This window comes from Coturnix japonica, chromosome 18, assembly GCF_054131305.1.
Source record: "Coturnix japonica strain WE chromosome 18, WE-NBRP24, whole genome shotgun sequence".
NCBI classification, from domain to species: domain Eukaryota; kingdom Metazoa; phylum Chordata; class Aves; order Galliformes; family Phasianidae; genus Coturnix; species Coturnix japonica.
The window spans coordinates 12,298,343-12,318,206 of NC_140680.1; the positions used below are offsets into that span (position 1 = coordinate 12,298,343).

Genomic DNA, 19,864 nt, shown 5'->3' on the forward strand with positions numbered 1-19,864 from the left:
TTGCTGCGTAAACCCAAGAAATATGAGATGGAGGTTTAATGGGGTCTTGACTTCAGCTTGCTAAGCCTGCTGATTAGGGTTGGAAATTAAATGCTTAAGGAAATGAACTGTTCACTAATTAGGACGCTTAATGCATGTGTTGAAAAAGACTGGTATGAAGAGTGCTGTCTGGTGTTACGCACATCTGAACATGGGCTGCTTTTTGATCTTGGAACTGAGCTTATATTCAGCTTGGATTTTAACAGCACTTCAGAATCTGTTAATGGAGGTGGCGTATTATGATAACATTGCATTTTTTAAATTGTTGACTTGAATTCCTATTTATTCATCGAGATACTAAAATGATCAGCACTGTACATTGTACATTGAACAGCGCACATGAGTAGCATCAGTTATGTTTAAGAATAAATCATGAGGAATATTCAAAGATTAGCTTTCCAAGGTCTGGACAATGGTACTCTAACCAGGGCAGTGCTCTTTTGTCAGGAGTTCAGCTTTATCAGCATGCTCTAAATGCTCCCAATGCTTCCTACATCCAATGCAGACACTGGAAAACTATGGGTAAACTTGGATAGGAAATATTGCTGTTGCTGCTAGTCTGTGTAGTACAATGACTACAGCCAAAACTGGCCATACCACTACTAGAAGAGAGAGCTGCATCTGGATTCACTGAGTCTGCACTGATTATGAACCTTCTCAGTCTTTGCTACTAGTTTAATATTGATGTTGAATCTTGCCAAAGCAGTGCTGTCCTGGAAATAACAGTTTCTTGAATTGCTCTATAAATTTAAAATTAATATGGAGGTCATGCAGATTCTTGTAAAGGCGAAGCCAGTTTTGACAGGTTCATGTTTGCTATAAATGAGTTTGCAACTCGAGAGATCACTTCATTAGCACTCTAATCACACGTTTCTCAAGTGGAATGTTTTCAGTGCAAACATCATGATTTCACGTAGTTGTGTACTATTAAATTAGTGGAAAAGTCTTCAGTAAGATCACAGGAAGGTACACTGAGTCTTAAAAGCAAGAAAGTTCTCTGCTTTCCAGATGTGAGGGGAGCTGCTCTCTTTTGTCCCTTCAGTACTGGTAAATTATGATGGGTCTGTTTCTGATTGATAGTCACTACCCAGCAGGTATTTTGCATAACAAACCTTGTACCACGCCACCAGCATTTTGCATATTCAGAAGTACACAGACATTCTTGCAAGTTATGACATCAAGACAATAATTTACCAAATGGTGTGGGGGGACAGTTACATTGCACACCTTCTTGCTGAGAATATTGCTGTGTTCTGCCCCCCAGTACTGTCCTGTTAATCTCCCTGGAATGAGAACCATTGCTTTCATCTGATTAGCTGCCTGGGAATCTGTTCTCAGTGTAGCTCTGATTGCCAGTAATAAAGACAATTTGATTCTCTTCCTTGCCTCTTCTGCCTATGAAATTCATTTTGAACAGATAACATTACAGTTTTACACGGACACGTTTAGAAAGCTGAAATGTTATTTCCCATAGAAAGATGAATCCACTGAATATCTTCTTGTTTTGGATTTGAGACACTTAGCAGAGGACCCCAGGAGTGGACTTAGTGCTGCAGCATCAAAACCAAATCCAGTAGGATGGGTTTGCTGAAATGGTAGTGCTGCATCCTGCAGCAGAGCAGCGTGCTGAGGCATCCATAGATATCCATAGATATTGATGCCTCTAACATGTTACACTGGCATCAAGAGCTTTAATCTTTTATATTGACGAGGCATCGCAGTGTTTGGTAAGGTGTGAGTTATGGGTGTGTTTATTGTAGCCATTTCTTTTCTGTCATTTGGCACTGTGCTGAAAGGGAATGCTGGGAAAGATACAGTCCAAGGCTTGCAAATAGAATGCAAGATTTGGTGATGATGACAGCGCTGATGAACCATTTTTTAAGGAATGAAGAGATACCTCTAGATCTGCCTCCCTTCTCCTTATGGGTGACTTCAACTTCCCAGACATTAACTGGGAATACAGTACAGCTGATATAAATAGGTTAAGGAGGTCTCTAAGACACTTGATGATAGTTTCTTGGAATAAGTACTGAGGGAGCTAATTAGGCAAGGTGCCCTCCTAGATTTTTCATCTGCCTTGGGAATCTGGAGAGGTCCCGGATAAGTGAAAGCTGGCAAATATCCCAGTTTTCAAGAAGGGCAAGGAAGAAAATCCTGCTGATTACAGACCTGTCAGTCTCACTTTGGTGCCTGGCAACATTATGGAGATTATTCTGGGAGTCATTGGAAACTACTTGGAAGATAATGAAGTCATTGATCACAACCAACATGGATTCATATTTAACAAACAGAACTTTCCTGTTAATAATTTCCCTTTATGCCCAGCACTGCCAACCAGTCAAGGGAGGGGATTGTCCCACTCTGCACTGGTGAGACCTCATCTTCAGCACTGGGTGCAAGTTTGGGTGCCACAATATAAGAAAGACATAAAGCTATTAGAGAACATCCAAAGAAGTGCTGTGAAGATAGGGAAGGTACTATAGACCTTATAAAAGTCTATATATAGTCTATATAGACTATATAAAAATACATTGCACATTACTGTGCTTTAAAAAGAAGAGCTTAACAGTATTCCTGTCTTTAAAAAGCCCAGTCAATGGCATGCCAGAAAACAGTCTCTAGAGACTGAAGGCCTTTTTGGTGGTTGCTAATGCAGTGATGATTTCCTGTTTTAAGCTAGAAGTATCAATAACTCCAGTTACAGAGAAAAGCCTTCAGGGGAAAAAGAACTTGTGTCAGAGGAGCTCATTGGACTGTTGAAATAACAATATTTTATAGATCCAACAAACAAGCTATTCCCAGCCCGGTAAGCAACATTCTTCAGCTGCAGGTCAGCTACAGCAGAAATTAATTTAGCTCAAAAATGCATGCAGCTTGTAGTACCATTCACAGCATTACAGAATTAATTTGGCAGCACTTCCCACTCAAGGCTGGCTCTCCATGAGACAGCTCCCAAAGGGTGAGCACAGGCTTGCCCTTAATTACATGGAATGCTTTGGGAAATGCTGTGTTTAATTTATCCACTGTGGCTGGATATGTATTTCCCTTTGGTATCAACTGTATTAGGAAAGTTTCATCCATCCCAACAGAACAATGTCTACTTGAAAGCTATTCACAAATGAGCACCAGTTCCGCACAATTAGAACAGATCAGAGGATGCTCCTAACACAGGCCTTCAGAACAGTTTGAACTGGGAAAATGTTTGCTGATAAGGCTCTGTGTTTTGCATTCACATCTCAGTGGTAGTGAAGGACCTGATGGGAGTCTACTCAAATCCATTCCATCTTGGAGTGCTTGATTGCCATTGTCTCATCTCAATCAAGAGTTAGAGATGAGCAGCATATATTAAATGTCAGTTATGGTTTCCATTTTCATGTTGATGCAAAGTATAAATTTGGTGTATGAAGAGGATTTCTACAGAGAAAAACCCATTAACAAACCAGGCAAGGTGACCCACTTGACTGTTAATTGTTAACAGGAAAGATCTGGTGGATGATGTGTTGGCTGGGGGCCATCTCCAGCACAGCGATCACAAGATAATAGTGTTCTCAGTTCGTGGGGAAGCAAGGACAGTCAGCAGATCTGCTACTTAGGACTTCTGTGGGGCTGCTTTCGACCTACTTAGGGACCTGACTGACAAGGTCTTAGAAGGCAGTTCTTAAGGGCAGTGGTGTCTGGAAGACAAGATGCTCTTCAAGAACAAAATCTTGAAGGCACAGGACCAGGCTAAAAAACGAGCCAGCAGGGAAGAAGTCATTCATTCACCAGAAAAGGAGGATAATTCCTTGTAGGGATAAACCTAAATTTGTCCGACTAGCGCAGTATTTCTGCTTCCCTGTGTAACACCTATTGCTTTTTCGGAGCGGCAGGATGTGGATGCAGGGCGTCTGTTTGTACGGCGCAGGGACAGCAGAGGGCAGCAGGAGCCCGCTGTCTGCCTGCACTGCATCAGGAAAGCAGCCCCGGAGAGGCGCTCACCGAAGCGACAAACGTGCAGTGGTGCTTTGCTGTTTAAAAGACTGTTGGGTCCTTCATTAAGTTCGGACCTTGTGAATCTCAGAAAGCGTAAACGATGTCGACCATTAATTGTCATTGTCTGATAAATACTGAATAGTGGTTTTCCATTCTAGCAAGGTTGAAATGCAATATGGAGAAAACAGCGCTTCCGAGCTGACTCCTGGCTCCTTTGCTTTTGTTTCTTGACAATTATGTCAAAGCCACCAGGTGGGGATAAGATCCCTTTCAGTCTTATATTAGAGTTTCCATCCCAGTTACATATTAGGTTTGTGTCTTTCAGCAGTGTAGCAGTGGTAAAGCTACAAAGCAAGTAAGTTAAACTCAGCTCCCATCCCCAGAGGCATTCCAGGTCAGGGTGGATGAGCAGCCTGGTCTAGTGGGAGGTGTCCTTGCCTATAGCAGGGGGGTGGAAGTATATGATCTCTAAGGTCCTTTCCAACCCAAACCATTCTGTGATTCTCTGATGGCTGTGAAAGGCAAAAGGCAAAGATCAGTTTCTTTGCTTTTACCTTCCACTCACCACTGAGCGGAATATCACAACACCATATCACACAGCAGCAGCAGTGGTTAATGATTTCCCTTCTGCTGTTGTATCTGTGGGTCATATTGATGCACTTGTGTTAGAAATCTGTGAGAGCTGGGGTGGGACATACCACAGGGAGCACTTACACTAGAAACAGCAGCCTGCCATCTCTCCTGGGACAGTTCCTGCTACCAAGGTTATTAAATCACTGTTAATGAATTTACAGTGCGTATGGGAACTGTTGAGTCATGACCTGAAGCACTGATTGATAACCTGGGGAAAGGACCCAGTTCGCCCTGGGAGCACAGGTGAAGGCAATTCATCTGTGCAACTGGAAGGGGTGGAGCCTGGCTGCAGCTCTCTTAGAACTCACTGAAGGGGTGACTGCCTCTGGGGAAGGGTTTTTGGTTGTTGATTTTTCCTTTGTTGAGTTTTCCCTGTGTGCCTGGATATTCAGAGATAGGTGAGCACTTTTCCCTTGTAACACTGTTTCATTCGTGCTAGTCTCTTTGTTACTATGCTCTTGTGTTGCCCTTCCACTATGTTTCCCTTTTAGATTTGTAACACTGTGTAAAAGGAGAAAGTGTTTCTCTCCATCATTTTAGCATTAAGTGTGGTGAAATTTTTCAAGGATGCATTATTTCTTTTTGTTGGTTAGTGACAGACTGTTGTTAAGCTTCGAGCTGTAACCCCAAACCTGTATTCTGTTTTCTTGCAGGTAAGTCTGGCTTGGTGTGTTTGAACTGTGCACTTTGGGAATGGGAGTGAACAAAGTAAGCCTTCTCCAAGGTGTTCCAGCCTGTTAACAAGGTCAGAGTTCTGTCATTTGTTTTTGAGCTCTAATACTGTAAGCTGAAATGAAACTGGACTGGATGATGAAACTGCAGATCAATACAGATACGCAGACTCAGTGGAATCTCCCTGTTGTTTCAGATGGGAATGCCACATAAATACGTGCTCTTGAGAATTATTTTGTATGCTGTTTCTCCAGTTCATTCTAAAACCAAGAGCAGGTGGAGATAAAACAAGATACACTTTTGATAGCATATAGGACAACACAACTTCCTATAAAACTTCCTCTGTGAACACAGAAATGGGTTCTCCAACTACAACAGTTTCTCAGGTGTGAAAATGTCTGCTTTTGAATAGAGCCAAGTTAACAGGTCTCGCACTGAAAAGCTTACTTTGTAGATCATCCAGAACTGATTCTCTCTCATTAAGCAACTGGCATTAGGATCTCGCTTTCAGTCAGTGAGATGCAGCTGTTGATCTGGCATGCTTTGCTTCCCACCTGAACATTGCTTTGTGATAATTCCTGCAGAAAAAAAAAAGCAACCACCTGACCTTGCAAGCTTCCTTGCATCAGAATGAGCAGACTACACTGAGATGGTGTCATGTGTATTGTATGATGTTCTTAGACTTTTTTCATCCTCTCTTCTCCCATTACCTCCAGGAATAGTTAAATTCATCTCCCATCTAATTCAAGTGTTGTTGGGGTCAATCAAACAATGGCTTATTTAGTTGCTCATACTGTCCTCCTGGTTTCTGATTCCACTTTGCGTTCCAGTGCCAGTAACAAAAACCTTTTAGCAGTATTTCTTACACATGTGTTGTGATACCTGTTCATAGCTGTGTCACTGCAATGCCAGGTAACACGGCAAGTACTGGATGGTAAAGGTACAGAAAATGGCACACAGCGCACCTTCTTTTGCAGTCATTTCTGAAGCTTTAAGCTGTTCACTTTGCAAATACAGACTTCTTTAATATTTCATCTGAACACTCATGTAAGCTACTCGCTGTCCTCATATTCATTGATTAGTTTTGCAGCTGCTCTGCATTGTATGCATTTTGTTACCTCGTTTCAATTACTGTTTAGATCAAACAGTAAAACGTTATATAAATGCTGAACAGCCTTTTATGCTTGGCTCCTTCCCCTCCCCTGATACAGGTGTGAGCCATTGATTTTTGTCATTACATGTGAAAATTTTCTGTGCCTTTTCATGAACAACATGCTGAACAAGTGGCATCCAGCTGTAGGCCTCCTCCACACTCTCAGATATCCTTACCACTCCCTACTTGGGGAGTTCTGCAACAAGAAGCATTCTCCAGGTACTTAAAACAATATATTAATTGCCCCCAAGAGCAGTAAGTATCATGGCTAATCAGGCACATCACACATTATCAATGGAAAAAGCATGCTGCCATGTCACAAGGCTGTGTGGGAGTTCCTCTTATTGAAGACACTCTGGATCTATTAATGGCAGAGGGTATAGATGTAGAAATGTCATCCATCATATTTCATTGCAATAAAAGGCAGGCTTGTATTTCAGCACCTGTTTGACACGTACGAATGCTTGTTTTTAACTATGGTTCTCTGAGTACCCGTGGGCTAGGAGACTGATTGTGCTGGTGTTCACCTATATAGGCATCTTTGATTTTGAATGAAATGAAATACGAGGCAGAATTTTTTCTCAGCTTTAACCACGGAGTCAGAATTTTGTGCTTCTCCTGCTGTAGATTTGGATATTTGTCAGGCATGGTTTCAAAAGCATCAATATGATGCTGGGTGCTGAAGAGCAGCACACTTGAAATCTCAGAGCAGGCTCAGCCATTGCGGTCCTTGAAATGTCAGCCAGCTGCCTGTGGCCCTATTTGTTCCAATGATGGAAAGCAGTACCTACATCAAGGTGCCTGGGCAGCCCTGTGATTTATGAAGCCCACGACATGGTCCTGGCAATAAGAAATGTCTGCAAGACAAAGAGTATTATTCATAAGATTTCTGTTAAGTAATTTATGTAAAAATTGAAGATTTGTGTTGCAACCTCATTTTATCAGCTGTTCTTTGAACATTTTTTTTTCCCCTGAGGTGGAAGTCGGGTGCTCGGTAGTGGTTTATATAATGAGGATTTCACAGGCTTTTAAAACGATTTCTTCCCAGTTCAGAGGTGTGCATTGAGTGCCATGTCATGGAGATCGAGCTCAGTTCTTGCCAAAGCCAGAAACAAACTCAGTTTGTTCTGAGGCACTTGTTCTGGTGTTTGTTGTGATGGCAAATTGTAAACATTTGTTCTTTTCAAATACTGTTCAGGCTTTACAGAACTTCAGTCCCGTTCACAAGGGGACTGGCATTAAATCAAGCTTCCTGTGGGAAGAAAGACTTCCTATAGTGAGATAACAGTTCAGTTCACAGCACTATTTCCAGTCTTTGCAGGAGAATGAGGCCCATGGCCGCAGTGCTGTGATGGCTGCATGGTGTGTGAGCCTGGGCTGTGTGTTTCTGCATTCTGCATAGCTGCAGAGGGCATATTTACTATCTTTTGCGTAGCTGCTTACAGCTCTAATGTCTGAGAGGACAAAGGGAGAAAGCTGAGATGTGCCACTGAGTAACTTTGAAAAGGTTTTTCTCACGAAGCAAGACTCTAATGGAGAACGCTATGGAAAAATGAGTGCTTCAAGACATATGACAAGCTAGGGAGCTTTGCACAGCCTGCTTGTTAAGCAGCAGCTTGCGTATGCGGTTCTTCAAGGTTCTGTTTAGAGCTGTGATGAAGGGAAAATACCTTCAAATAAACAGGCTGCCTTCAAGTGTGTGGTATGTCCTTCAGACCACGGGTTCCAAACAAATGGGTTGTTTTCCTCTATGAATAGATAACCTTTCTTAAGGTCTTAATGCGTGTTATGTGATGTGTCCTAGACCAGTTCTTCCAGTGAAGGGAATCCTTCCCACTGGATTCTGCACAGGTTTATTGAACAGCTGTAGCACACTTGAGCCTTGCTTGTGACCAAGACACCATTCTGTTCAATGACTGATTGCTGCTTGTCACAAACAGGTGTCTGTCTGCTCAGGACTGGACATCCCAGTTTTCTCTCTCTGGCAGATCTTATCACTATATGCTCACTTCTGAAGGAAATATTCTTCATGCTATTATTCCTTGAAAGTTCTGAAAACTTGCTTTGCTTTCTTCTGGCTCTGCTATGCATTGTATGGTTTTCCTCTCACCATTAATACCCTTCACCTCTTTTTTTTCTTATTTAACATAAAAAAAGGTTTCCAGGCAGGGTATCTGCAACAGGTCTCCACTGTCATTCAGAAAGGGCTGAGGCTGATTACACCAGCAGTGTGGTGTAATCGATTTGATTAAAGCTTCAGGAAGAAAATGAGAATCTCTAAGCATTTCTTTGCAAACAGTGTCCTGACAGCTATGCCAGCCTGTAGCAGCTGTCTTTCTTCCCCCTAATTTCATGCTTCATTGGCAACAATGAGGGGTTATTAGACAAGGAGGCACTAAGGTCACCTTCACACCTTAGTTTGTTTTCATGTGAGAGGCTCAGCTGCTTCCTGGGCTGAGTGTTGTTTGTTTCTTTTGCTGGATCTATGAGCAGCATGGCTTTGTAAGGCTAGCAGGACACCAAGGAGAGGTTTAGGAGCCTCTCTTTCTGCTGCTAGTTCTGTCCATGCAGGTTCATGGCTGTAGCTAAGTTGCTTCATCACACCACATGTGCCATTCTCTGCCTGTAACCCAGTAGCATGATGGAGCTCCATCTTTAGGAACAGCTCCAGGAGTGCATCACTGAGCATGGGGTGAAGCTGGTGCCATTGCCCCTTGGATGCTTATTCAGCAAGCAGAAAGCTGGTTGTTGTACTGAAGGTTTCATTACATTTAAAGCACAAAAAACTGCTGACAGTGCCTGTATTAAGGATATGGTTGGTACTTTGGGAAGAGAAGGCACTTCTTGTGTTAATGGCTTGGCTATGAATCTGAAGAAAAAAAATAGAGTGAGGTGAAGTTGACTAGTGAGGCACTGAGAGGTGCAATTACTGCCCTGGACACCCAACCTATGATACCATACAGCATAGCTTATAAGGTAAGAATTTAACAACCATTTCTTTCTCAGAAACTTAATTCCCACTTGCATTAAATTCTTTCTGTATGACTGTATTATAAAATTATATTATTGGATGTGGATTTTATTCACTGAATAAATTGGCTGGGAATTAACATTATTAGCATTTGAGAAATTAATGAAAGCATGAAAGGAAATATTGAGAGAGCTGGAGCTGACACATTTGCCATAAGTTTGAACAGAGCTGTATTTAAAGAAGATGAGCATGCGAAGATACTGAGGCATAATAAAACCTCCTACACACCGCAGAATGAAATATTTATACTGTAATCATGCTATTAATAAAATGATGGATCAGCCAGAGTCATCTGCAGCAGGACTCAGTTGAGAGACTGGTTGCTACTGAGAATTAAGGAGCTGGGAATAGAGGAGCAGAAGCATATGGGCTAGTCTAGGGCTCCCTGTCCCAAATCAGCTGCAGCCATAGGTGTGGTGGGGATGGAGGGGCAGCGGCCCCTATGCTGTTTCTAACTTCATCCAGCATCAGAGCAGTGATGTGAGCATCTCCCACAGAGCCTGGCTGGAGAAAACTCTCTATAGTTTTTATTTTACCCATGTTTCCCTTCTCTTTTTTTCTTCTTGGTCTATCCTTTGTGCACCTTAATTTTAATCTCATGCTGTGAAAACTGCCTGCAAAGCAGGTAATAATTAAGCAGTTACTTAGGGCTAGTGCCCATGCTTAATGAACCCCCAGGTATACTGGATTCTGCCCGCACATTGCAGTGATAATCAGTTTTCTGTGCATCCCTCCTGCGTGCTGCAATGGGCTGACACCATCCAGGTCCCCTGCCCTGGGCATACAGCTGTTCCCAGCAGGGATGAAGTATTACAGCACACACTGGCTCCTTATCACTGCTGGTAGGTGGGTGAATGAATAATCAGATACTCAGCCAGCAGAAACTGGGCATTTTCTTCCCAGGGCACTCTCCAGTGTTTCTCAGTTAACAGGAGTGTTTTCCTTTGTGGCAGATTGCTCAGGTTGAAACATGAACATTGAGAATTGTACTGAGAGTTTGTTACAGATACAGTGTGTTTCTGTGAGGCAATAGCTGGTATGAACTTCAGAGCCTGCAGCTCTGTCCTGCCAGCTCATCCAAGCAAAACCAGTTGAAATCAGTGTATATTTGGGTAGGCTCCTCTACTTTGTCCCCACAGAGCCACTGTTACTGATGGCTTGGGCTGGTGAGAGAACAGCTAGAAGGCACAGAAATGATCCAATGGATAGAATACCTCACCTAGAGGACAGGCTGAGAGCTGGGGTATTGCAGCTTGGAGAAGAGAAGGCTGCAGGGAGAACTCTAGAGGCCTGCCAGTATCTAAAGGAGCTGTACGAAGGAAGGGGGCAGACTCTTTAGTGAGGTCTGCTGTTACAGGACAGGGGGAAATGGCTTCAAACTAAAGGAGGGAAGATTTAGATTGGGTATAAGGAGGAAGTTTTTACAATAAGGATGGTGAGGCACAAGTTGCCCAGAGAGGTGGATGCTCTGACCTTGGGGGCACTCAAGGTTTGGCTGCTCAGGGCTCCAATCACCTGACCTAGTGCAGGCATCCCTGTTAATTGCAAGGAATTGGACCAGATGACCTCTAGAGGTCCCTTCCAAATCTAAGGATTCTATGATACTGTGAAAGTTAATTTGGGATGCTCACTGGCATCACCCAACTCACATCACCCAGTTCATGGGCTTAACTTGGCCAAAATTAGGCTTATGACATTTTCTTCTTCTCCATCCCAGGCCATTTCCATTAGTCAGCATCTCTTTCTTTTCCCTTCTCAACTGAAACACTGCTGATAAACGAATGTTGTACATTATGTCTGGACTGTCCCAGAGGTGTTTCTTTTCCATGGCAGCTGGATTTGGTCCTATGGTAACTTAACCTCTCCTCAAGAGCATTCAGGCCCAATAAGAAATTTGGAAGGAAGTTGTGAGATCTTCAAATGAAGTTTGATAGAGGAGAGAAATACAGGTTTTATTTTGAGGGAGGATACCTGACAAAGCTGTGGATGCTGATGACGCTAATTATATAAATAATGAAAGAACGTCTCTAAAATATTAATACACTGGAATAATCACATGGGAAACAGAACTTGAGTCAGACTTTTAGCAAGACACTGCAACACAGCACAGTATTGCTGAAGTGAATTAGGAAACTGTTTAGAGCTATCAGAGGAGTCTGTGGGACTGAGTGATCTATACAGCAGCAAAGACACAGTCTGTGATTCCAGGAGGGTGGGCTCATGCATATAGCAGACTTGGCACTCGGTTTCCTGCTGTGTCATTTAAGCACTTAATGCAACATGGCATTGCCCTGGGAGGTATCAACTAAAGCATCATTAAAGACAGAAGTGCACAAATGGTTAAAAAACAATAACTAAAAGCAGCAAGGCAGATTCCAGGCATTCAGGTGATCACCATAGTAATTAATGTCAGTTCAGTTTATGTTCAAAGTCAAATTATCCCAAAGTGAGTTAACCTTGAGTGAGTGACTGTTCTGGCCATGGCTGTAGTGCCCTTGCTCTCCTTTCTGCCCTTTAGATGGCCCAGGAGCAGCAGCTGACCCACAGCAAGGTGACTGTTCCACCACCTGCACACAGAGCAGCAGGAGGGGAAGCATTTATTGCTCACACATCTCTAAAACTTAAAGATAGGTTCCTCTCTAACTAGTTTCTTCTTACCACATTTACTGTTTACTAGATTCTGATATTTGATGTACAGCTTGTCTGTGGTAGGGGGGAAAAAAGATAACTGAGTGTCTGCTAGAAGTCTGCGATTGAATCTAGATTTCATTTGATAGGGAAATACAGCAATGGGTCACTTTCTAAATGAAATTATTTCTCTGACTTTTCTGAAGTTGGCTTCAGTGTGTGCCCTAAGAGTGAGTTTGGACTTTTTCCCATGTGTTCATTCAGATGGGATCTCTCTAAAGCTGTAATTCAGTGTGGGAAAAGCAGCATGGGGTTTTACTAGATATCAGACAGATTTGGTTAATTTTGGCTGTGACTGAGAGGAAACGCTAAACAAAGTGGTTACTGTATATTCTGTTGCCTTAGAGACTGAAACATCTGTATCCAGGCAGGCAAGTGATGCAGCCATGGTAAGATCTGACTTCCTTACATTCCTGTGTTCATCTTGCTGTCAATAGAAATGTTTTATGGTGGGAATATGCTGGGCTTCTTTAGCATTGTATTTCTGTGCTTGTGTGACATGGCATGGGCTAGGAGGGCTTTTTAATTAAAGTCTAACTCTGAAGTCAGGACGCTCCCTAAGAAAAGATGCTTTTACACGAATAATTTTTCAAGATGAACTTGGAGGGACTTGAAATGATTGTGGTACTGGTGATAATTGTTGGATTTGTGAAGGCGCTTGAGCATCTGGGTCTCCTAGAAGGCAATTATGAAGGTAGGACGTTAAGAAATGCAAAATTATTTTATTCTGAAAGCCATTTGCTGCAGAGCTTTATACTTGAATCTGTGCATGTACAGCGTCTGAGTATCTGAGCAGCCGAATAACAGCTCGGATAACTTTAAGGTGCTTTCTTTAGACAAATGAAATGTATTTTATATGCCAGTATTGCATTGTAGTTTTTACTGCAGCTCTGGAAGTAGATGATATCGTCTTTGATGATTCTTTGCTTGTGTTTAAGATTGTTTCAGGAACTTCGGTGCAGATCTGTTTGCTTTAGCAAAGTGCAGCTTGCATCCTGGAGCTCAGAATGAAGGAAGGCTTTATGTTTTAATAAGTTTATCATTGCAGCATCTCAATTTGTTCTCATTGCTGGCAATGTCGTGGCTTATTCTTAGCTATTGACTGTTATTAACAGAAAACCCCCAAACCTTACTGAGCTTATAGGGATGAGTATTTCTATCAGAATCAGCTCAGCCCTCTTTTAGAGTGTTTATCATTAACAAATCTGCCTGTTCTTGCTCTATAATCTCACAAATGCTTTACAAAAGCACACAGAAAACTACAGATAGTGAAGTCAATCTGCTATGCTGAAGATAGTTTGAGGGAGCTGACTACTAAAGATGCTTTAATTCTCCTTACCTCTCTGTTTTTATAAACAATGTAATTCATGCAGAAGCATGGACATATTACACAGAAGCAGTAGGGATGAATTTCAGACAGTGTGCTCTATAAATCAGAACACGCCTGTGTAGACAGCAGCACTGTTTAATAGGAAGAGTAGATTTACAGTGTAGTCAGAATGCTCACGGATGTGATATACATCAAACAGCTGCTTTTTATGGAAACTCAAGGGTCGTTTTTCATGGTGAGCTGGTAATACGCAGGTATTAAAATAACCTTCACTACCCACAGATACTGAACTATTACTCCTTTCTGCTTCAAAGCTCACGAAAGCCTGGAAAAAGGTGAGGTTGCTGGCCTCATATTAATTACCTGGCAAAATTTAGTGTGGGGTTCAAGGAACCTTGGTGACCATTGGGCAGTACTTACTGGAGGATAAAAGTCATGAAAGCTTTGGTTTGTTGGTTATGTGCTTTGGCTTTAACTTGCCATACATGTATGTGTTTCTTTTCCTCCTGCTGCTTTGACTTCTTTTCTTTAACCTGTTATGCTTAATCAGGAGGTTCCTGGTGATTATTGTTGCATGGCATTGTGAAACAGCATTTTGGAGGTAGGGCTATAGTACAGACTGTTTGCTAGTGGCTGTACATACTAGCTCAAGGTCTATGGAAATGATCATATTTTGTAAGCAAGACAGAGTGGCTACAGAAAAAAAAGGCATTTATTCCTGTTTTCATTTGTCTTCACAAGTCTGTGAGCTCCTACCATAGATAGGAAAAAGTTTTATATGGTGCCTGATGTACGCTTAATTTCCTGTCTTAGCTCCGGCAGAGTCCTTAATGAATTGGCTCCATATGAGCACCTGTTTTGTGGAATATTTTTGTTGTCTGAGTGAATTCGATGGGCAGATGCTACTTAGAAACTTGGTTTAAACAGAAAAAGCACTGAAGAAGGAAGTTTTAGGAGAGAGCTGTGTGTTTCAGTGGCTGCATTTACCCAACATCACGTTTTCTCCCATACTTGAGACCTGCGTATGTGTCATGAGGGAGGAACTGCATACTTGGTATCCCCTAAAGAAGGGGGGAAGTTTGGGATAGTTGAATAATTCAGAGCAAATAGTTGTTTTCTGATGGGATTTAGATGAAAATACAGGGTACGAGGTTGGAGTTACTTGTTGGATTATGCTGAAAACGGCCTCAGGTAAAATTTACTTGCAGAGATTGTAACTTCATAGCAAGTTGGCATATTTATCCTCTGTAGCTTGAACATGTGCACATTTATGGCTTAATCCTATTTGCTCCTGCGGTGTCGACCCAGTGTGAAAACATACAGCATATGCGTACTTCAGTGTAGTCCTTGTCCTTGTGGAGTCTGATGCTTACCTTGTATTAAGATGGCTTAAGTCAGGTTGTCTCATATTGTTTTTCATCAGAGACATCAGAGACCATGGACTGTTTGTTGCAATAGTTTTATTGAGTGGTAATTGTTACATGAAGAGATAATACTTAATACTTTATTTGGAAAAGGTTTAAACTGGTATTACCTTTTATTAATGTTAGAAGCTCTACTATATAGGGCTCTCAAGGATTTAGAGAGTATGCTGCTACTTAGGACTGTGTCTGCCAGTACAGTGTAAATTCTTCAAGGCCAGATTATCCTAACAAGAAAACAAATTGCTGTGGTCACGCTTTGTTATGCAAAGAAAAAATATGCATCGGATACGTATGGCAGTGGAAAGGTGTGTACTAAATCTCAAGCACAACATATGGACTGCATACAAACAGCAGCCGCAGTAGCTGGAAGGTGCCTTTGGCCTAGATAATTTGTAGCTGCTGTTCCTATCTCTTGAAAAACTTGTATATACTTAAAGGGGAAAAGAACCAGAATGACCACAGACTGAAGCAGTCTAAACTACCCGAACCTCCTGAACCCTTCCAGCCAGCGATGAGTATGCTCTGCTGGAGGTCACTGTTAGCAAAGAGAAATTCCACCCTTCGAATTTGAGTTCTCAGATCTAACAGTCCTTTTGCTCTCAATCTACCACTTAAAGACATCTGGACAGGAGAGCCAGCAAGGGGACTTAGTGCTGCTGAGGTCTTCTGAGCAACCTGTGCAGCACTCAAGCCTGTAATCTGCTTTGCAAAAGCATTAGCCCAAACCACACGTTTAGCTGAGCAAAAAGGATGACTTCAGAGTTTTCCTAACTGGGCATTTATCTGCATTTTAAAAGGTGTTTTGAAAACAGTATTAAAAAGTTTGCAAACAAGCCGTTCCCCATCTGTTCTGTTAGTATTAAAACATAGTGGAGAAAGGCTTCTTTTTTTAGCACCTGCTCAACAGCTCAGTGTTCCTGGGGAAAGCTACTATATTTCAGCTTCCGTTTGTGGTTTCTGAAGTGTCAGAATTTATCTGGGGCATTGGGGGTGGCACGGAGCTTCCCCCAGCAGGGCAGACAGCAGCTTCCATCATACCCAGTGTACGAGATTTGCTGCCACAGCCACAGTTCCTTTCAAGGTCTCCTGTGCTCTGACCGTAGCTTAGCAGGTAGTATCAAACTGTGCTCTCACTCTGGGTTGTCAGAAGCCAAATGTGTGCTTTTCTTTGTCACTGAGCATAATGCCCATCTTTTCCGCTATTGGAAAGTACTGAGCTCTGATGGTATGAATGATTAATACTACCTCCCAGCTACTGAACAGGCTAATATGATTAATATTATCTCCCAGCTACTACCTAGGCTAGTAAGCTATTTTTGTTAAAGACAAAAGAAGCTCACTGTGGGCCAGTCTGGACCAAGCATGAGCAATCTGCACAATGCAGGAACTGATAGGTCAGAACTACCAGCCAGTATTTGCCTGGAATCTGTCTTGTGCCTTGCACTTCTAGCACGCTGTGTCAGCCCCACCAAAACCACAGCAACAGCTAACAGGACTGTGCCCATGTTTATGAGCTCAAAAAGTCAGAGACAAGGAGTGTGCCAAAGAAGCTTGTTTGCTGCCATCTGTGCTGTGGTTTTGGACAGCCTAACCATGACAGGAGCATCAGGTTTTTTTCTTCATTTCTCCAACACAATGCTGGGACAGACTAAATCACTTTTCCTGTGCATACTCATTTTTTCCATATGTAAAACAGAGTTAAAGTGAATCATGGGGTCATAGGATATCAGAATTAGAAGGAACAGACACGAATCAAGTCCAACTGCTGAAAACACCTTGGCCCTAATATATAAAATACTTGGAACTTTTAAATGGGAAGATACCAAATCAGTAGAGATCAAACCCTAGGATTCTGGTAACAATGTTCTGTTATGTACTGCTGAGCACATAATAAACCTCTCTTCGTTCTGCCACTACTGACAGACTCCTCATAGTGATCATCTAATTCGCTCTTTAGAAGTTGGGTGAGAGATCGTCACAAAAAGACTTGATGGGTGTAATGCAGAATTAGGATCCTGACTTTGTCCCGCTAATCTCACATCACTCCTGGTTTGTAATGTCAGCGGGATATTTTACATCTCTGTTCATTACCTGCAATGGCAAAATTTTTCTGCTGAAAGTACTGATGTTTTCCAGGTAAATATACAGCTGCACCTTTCTCATGTTCAGTGTATTCCTCAGGCATACACGCTTCCTTCAGATGCAGAAAGTAACAAAAGAGATGCTGGCTTAGTGTATAGTTGCTAATAAGCTGTCAAGATAGAAAAGGTAACAGCACAGGTTGGGCAGAAGATTGTACCTCTCCTCTTATGTATGGAGAAGCAGAATGGGCAAGGCTTCCTCTGATACCTGCTACCACCTAAGTTCTAAAATCATTACAGATATTTTGACTTCTAAATGCATTTTTTACTGTTGTCTTTTATCACAGTGATGGAGTGGAACTGATTTCCCTCATTGCCACGGTGCTGTCATTGCTGTTCTTCTCTATCCAGCAAAAAGGTGATTTTCATTCTGGCAGGCAGTCTGTGTTTGAATTAGTTGCTGTTTCAATTTATCAGACATCCTACATAAAGGACATTGGCAAGGAGGGTCAGAGGATCTGATTATTCTGATAGGAGTGGAATAGACTTTTGGAAGAGGTAAGGTCAGTATATTGTCTAATGTACCTCAAGCCCTTCTCATCATACAGCTCAGAGCATGGAGGGAGAAAAGCTGTGTGGGGTTGAGCTTCTTGGGTATCTGAGGACACCAAAGGCCAGATGGATCTTGGTCGTGCAAACAACAAGAAGAAAATGTTAACCAGTACTAAGCATTCTTTCCTTCTTTCCTCTCAAAAAGCAGCACTAGAAACACTGCACTTTTTCTTGGCAAACTGCTTATGCCTCTTGTATTGCTACCAAAAACAGCAGTGCAACTGGGACCCTGAGCAGGCACAGGGAGAGCGTGATTGTGGCATGCGGGGCAGGACTGAGAGCACTATCTATCAGCCCCTTGTTTCTTCCTTTGTCTCCTTTAGTTGGAAAGCTTTTATTTAGTTCCTTGAAAGAATCTCCACCACCAAAGGGATTGTTGATGCAGAAAGCCAGTTGTCTTTTGGAAATGAAATGTCTGCCTATGGGACATGTCAGTTTAGGATTCAAGCTGATGAAGGACGTGGTTTATGTCTGCTTTTTGATAAGCATCCTCACTTTTCTTCCTTAGCCTGGTAGGTCACCTTAGCCCAAGCAGCATCATGCTCTCTGCTTAGTGGTTCTTTGTCTCCATTCATCTGGGATCATTTTAAAACTGAGCACCTGTCTTTTGTTTTTCATGCCTGAGGGCTTCAGTCCAGTGGGGAGGTACAGAACAGCCCATACGCTGGCAGTGCTGTGGGCAACACAGATGATGTGTTTCCTCTTCTCCCTTAGAGAAGGCAGGGCAGGGTTTAACATACCCACAATATTGTGCAAAAGTAGGGATGAAAAAAAGCATCCATCCACAATTACTGTAAGAATGATGCAGTTCTCACACTGTTCTTCAAATGTTTTTTTCCCTGAGGCTGGGAATGCTGTATTACACTGCAGCTGCTGTGAGCATATCTGCACAGCTTCCAGACTGTGCTCACAGCTTTTTCTTCACTCTGACTTGGGCATCTCTGCCTTCTGTTAATAAAATGTAGTACAGATAGAAAGAGGCTGCCCATAAAGCTCTGTTCAGTTGGGTTTTTTACACATAGGCATTTTCTCAATGGCAATACAGCTTCTGGGCTGTGTAAGAATAACTTACTGGCTCCTTAATCATTTACTGGGTTTCTACAGCCAATTGACAGTTACTCTTATTACAGCTCTGATTGAATTGCTATTTATTTTATTTATGTGATAATAAAGCAGTTTGTATAATTATTTTTATTTAGCTTGAAGTGGGTTTAGTTGTAGGTGGGCTGTAGTGACATTTGTGTGCACATAGCTGTGATACCCACTTAAACTTATGTTTTGTCTTGATGTGTTTCATTGTTTGGTCTTGTTTTACCAAACGTTGAAGGACTTCTGTGCTTGGAGCTTTGTCACTTGGTGGGCTGGTGAGTCTAGGCCAGGGAAATGCCCTATGTGAAGGGTTTGGATGTACTTGTGCAATCATATGGAGAGAAAAAGGTGATATATTTCTCCCTGACAGATAATAGCTAAAAGATTCGACCACATTGAAGCACTGCTTTCCTGTGTATGAGAAGTTAAGGCATGTGCAACTTGTTGTTATGCTCTGTGGCTACGACACTCATGCCTTGTGACTGTGCATACTGAGCAGCTTTTTTGTCTCAGCACCAAACAGAGGAGGTAAAATTAATGATAATAATAATAGATGGACAGTTCTTCCAGGTAGAAACTGCTAGAATATGTGTATCCCAAGGGGGAGGTTGTATCAGCAGGGGAAGGGATGAGTGCTGAGTGTCACTGGCTGGTGATACGTTAGTAATAGTGCCCGGTTCCGTGTCAACATGTACCTCCATCGCAAAGGTACATGTGATGCTGAAAAATCACACTGTAGGATAAGGCAGGTGGAAACTGGATGCAAGTTAGAAGGATTCAATACACAAGCTTGTTTTTCTCAGTGCAGATGTTTCTAAAGGATGTGGGGAATGTCTGTGGCCCCAGAGTTTCTGCAGAGTCCACCATGATGGATGTAATCTCTGTGGGGCAATTGTAGGGCTCTGCATAATGCCTAATGCTCTGCTCATATTGACAGAATGTCAATTTTATTTCTATATCTCAAAAAAACCCTAGCTTTGGGCTTGCTATTTAATGCAAGTTTGCTGTGCTGTGAAGTGGAAAAAAACGTTTTGCTTTAGTCTGTGCTTTTCCATTAAACACCTGACCCACTTCTGTCCTAACTGGATGCTTCTGTGCTTAAAATTGCTTCATTGCTCAGTTCTCCTGGATTCAAAAGAT

The 19,864-nt window shown here is 42.2% G+C and overlaps 1 protein-coding gene across 13 annotated transcripts in view; it reads left to right on the forward strand.

Moving 5' to 3' along the window:
• The window catches only part of KCNIP1 (potassium voltage-gated channel interacting protein 1), a 204,308-nt gene that overhangs the window by 132,951 nt on the left and 51,493 nt on the right, over positions 1–19,864 (forward strand). The window contains exon 1 of one of the 13 annotated variants that reach the window (XM_015876312.3): positions 4,890–5,042. The exons of 8 other annotated variants lie outside the window; for them this stretch is intronic. Coding sequence is in view for 1 of the 5 variants with exons in the window: in XM_015876309.3 (XP_015731795.1) it covers positions 12,783–12,882 (100 nt within the window). In the remaining 4 variants the exon portion in view is untranslated. Of the gene's footprint in view, positions 1–4,889; positions 5,043–5,296; positions 5,390–12,205; positions 12,578–12,637; positions 12,883–19,864 lie in introns of those variants that run through there. 4 more of the 13 variants (XM_085518943.1, XM_015876313.3, XM_085518936.1 and 1 more) reach the window with 4 other exon arrangements.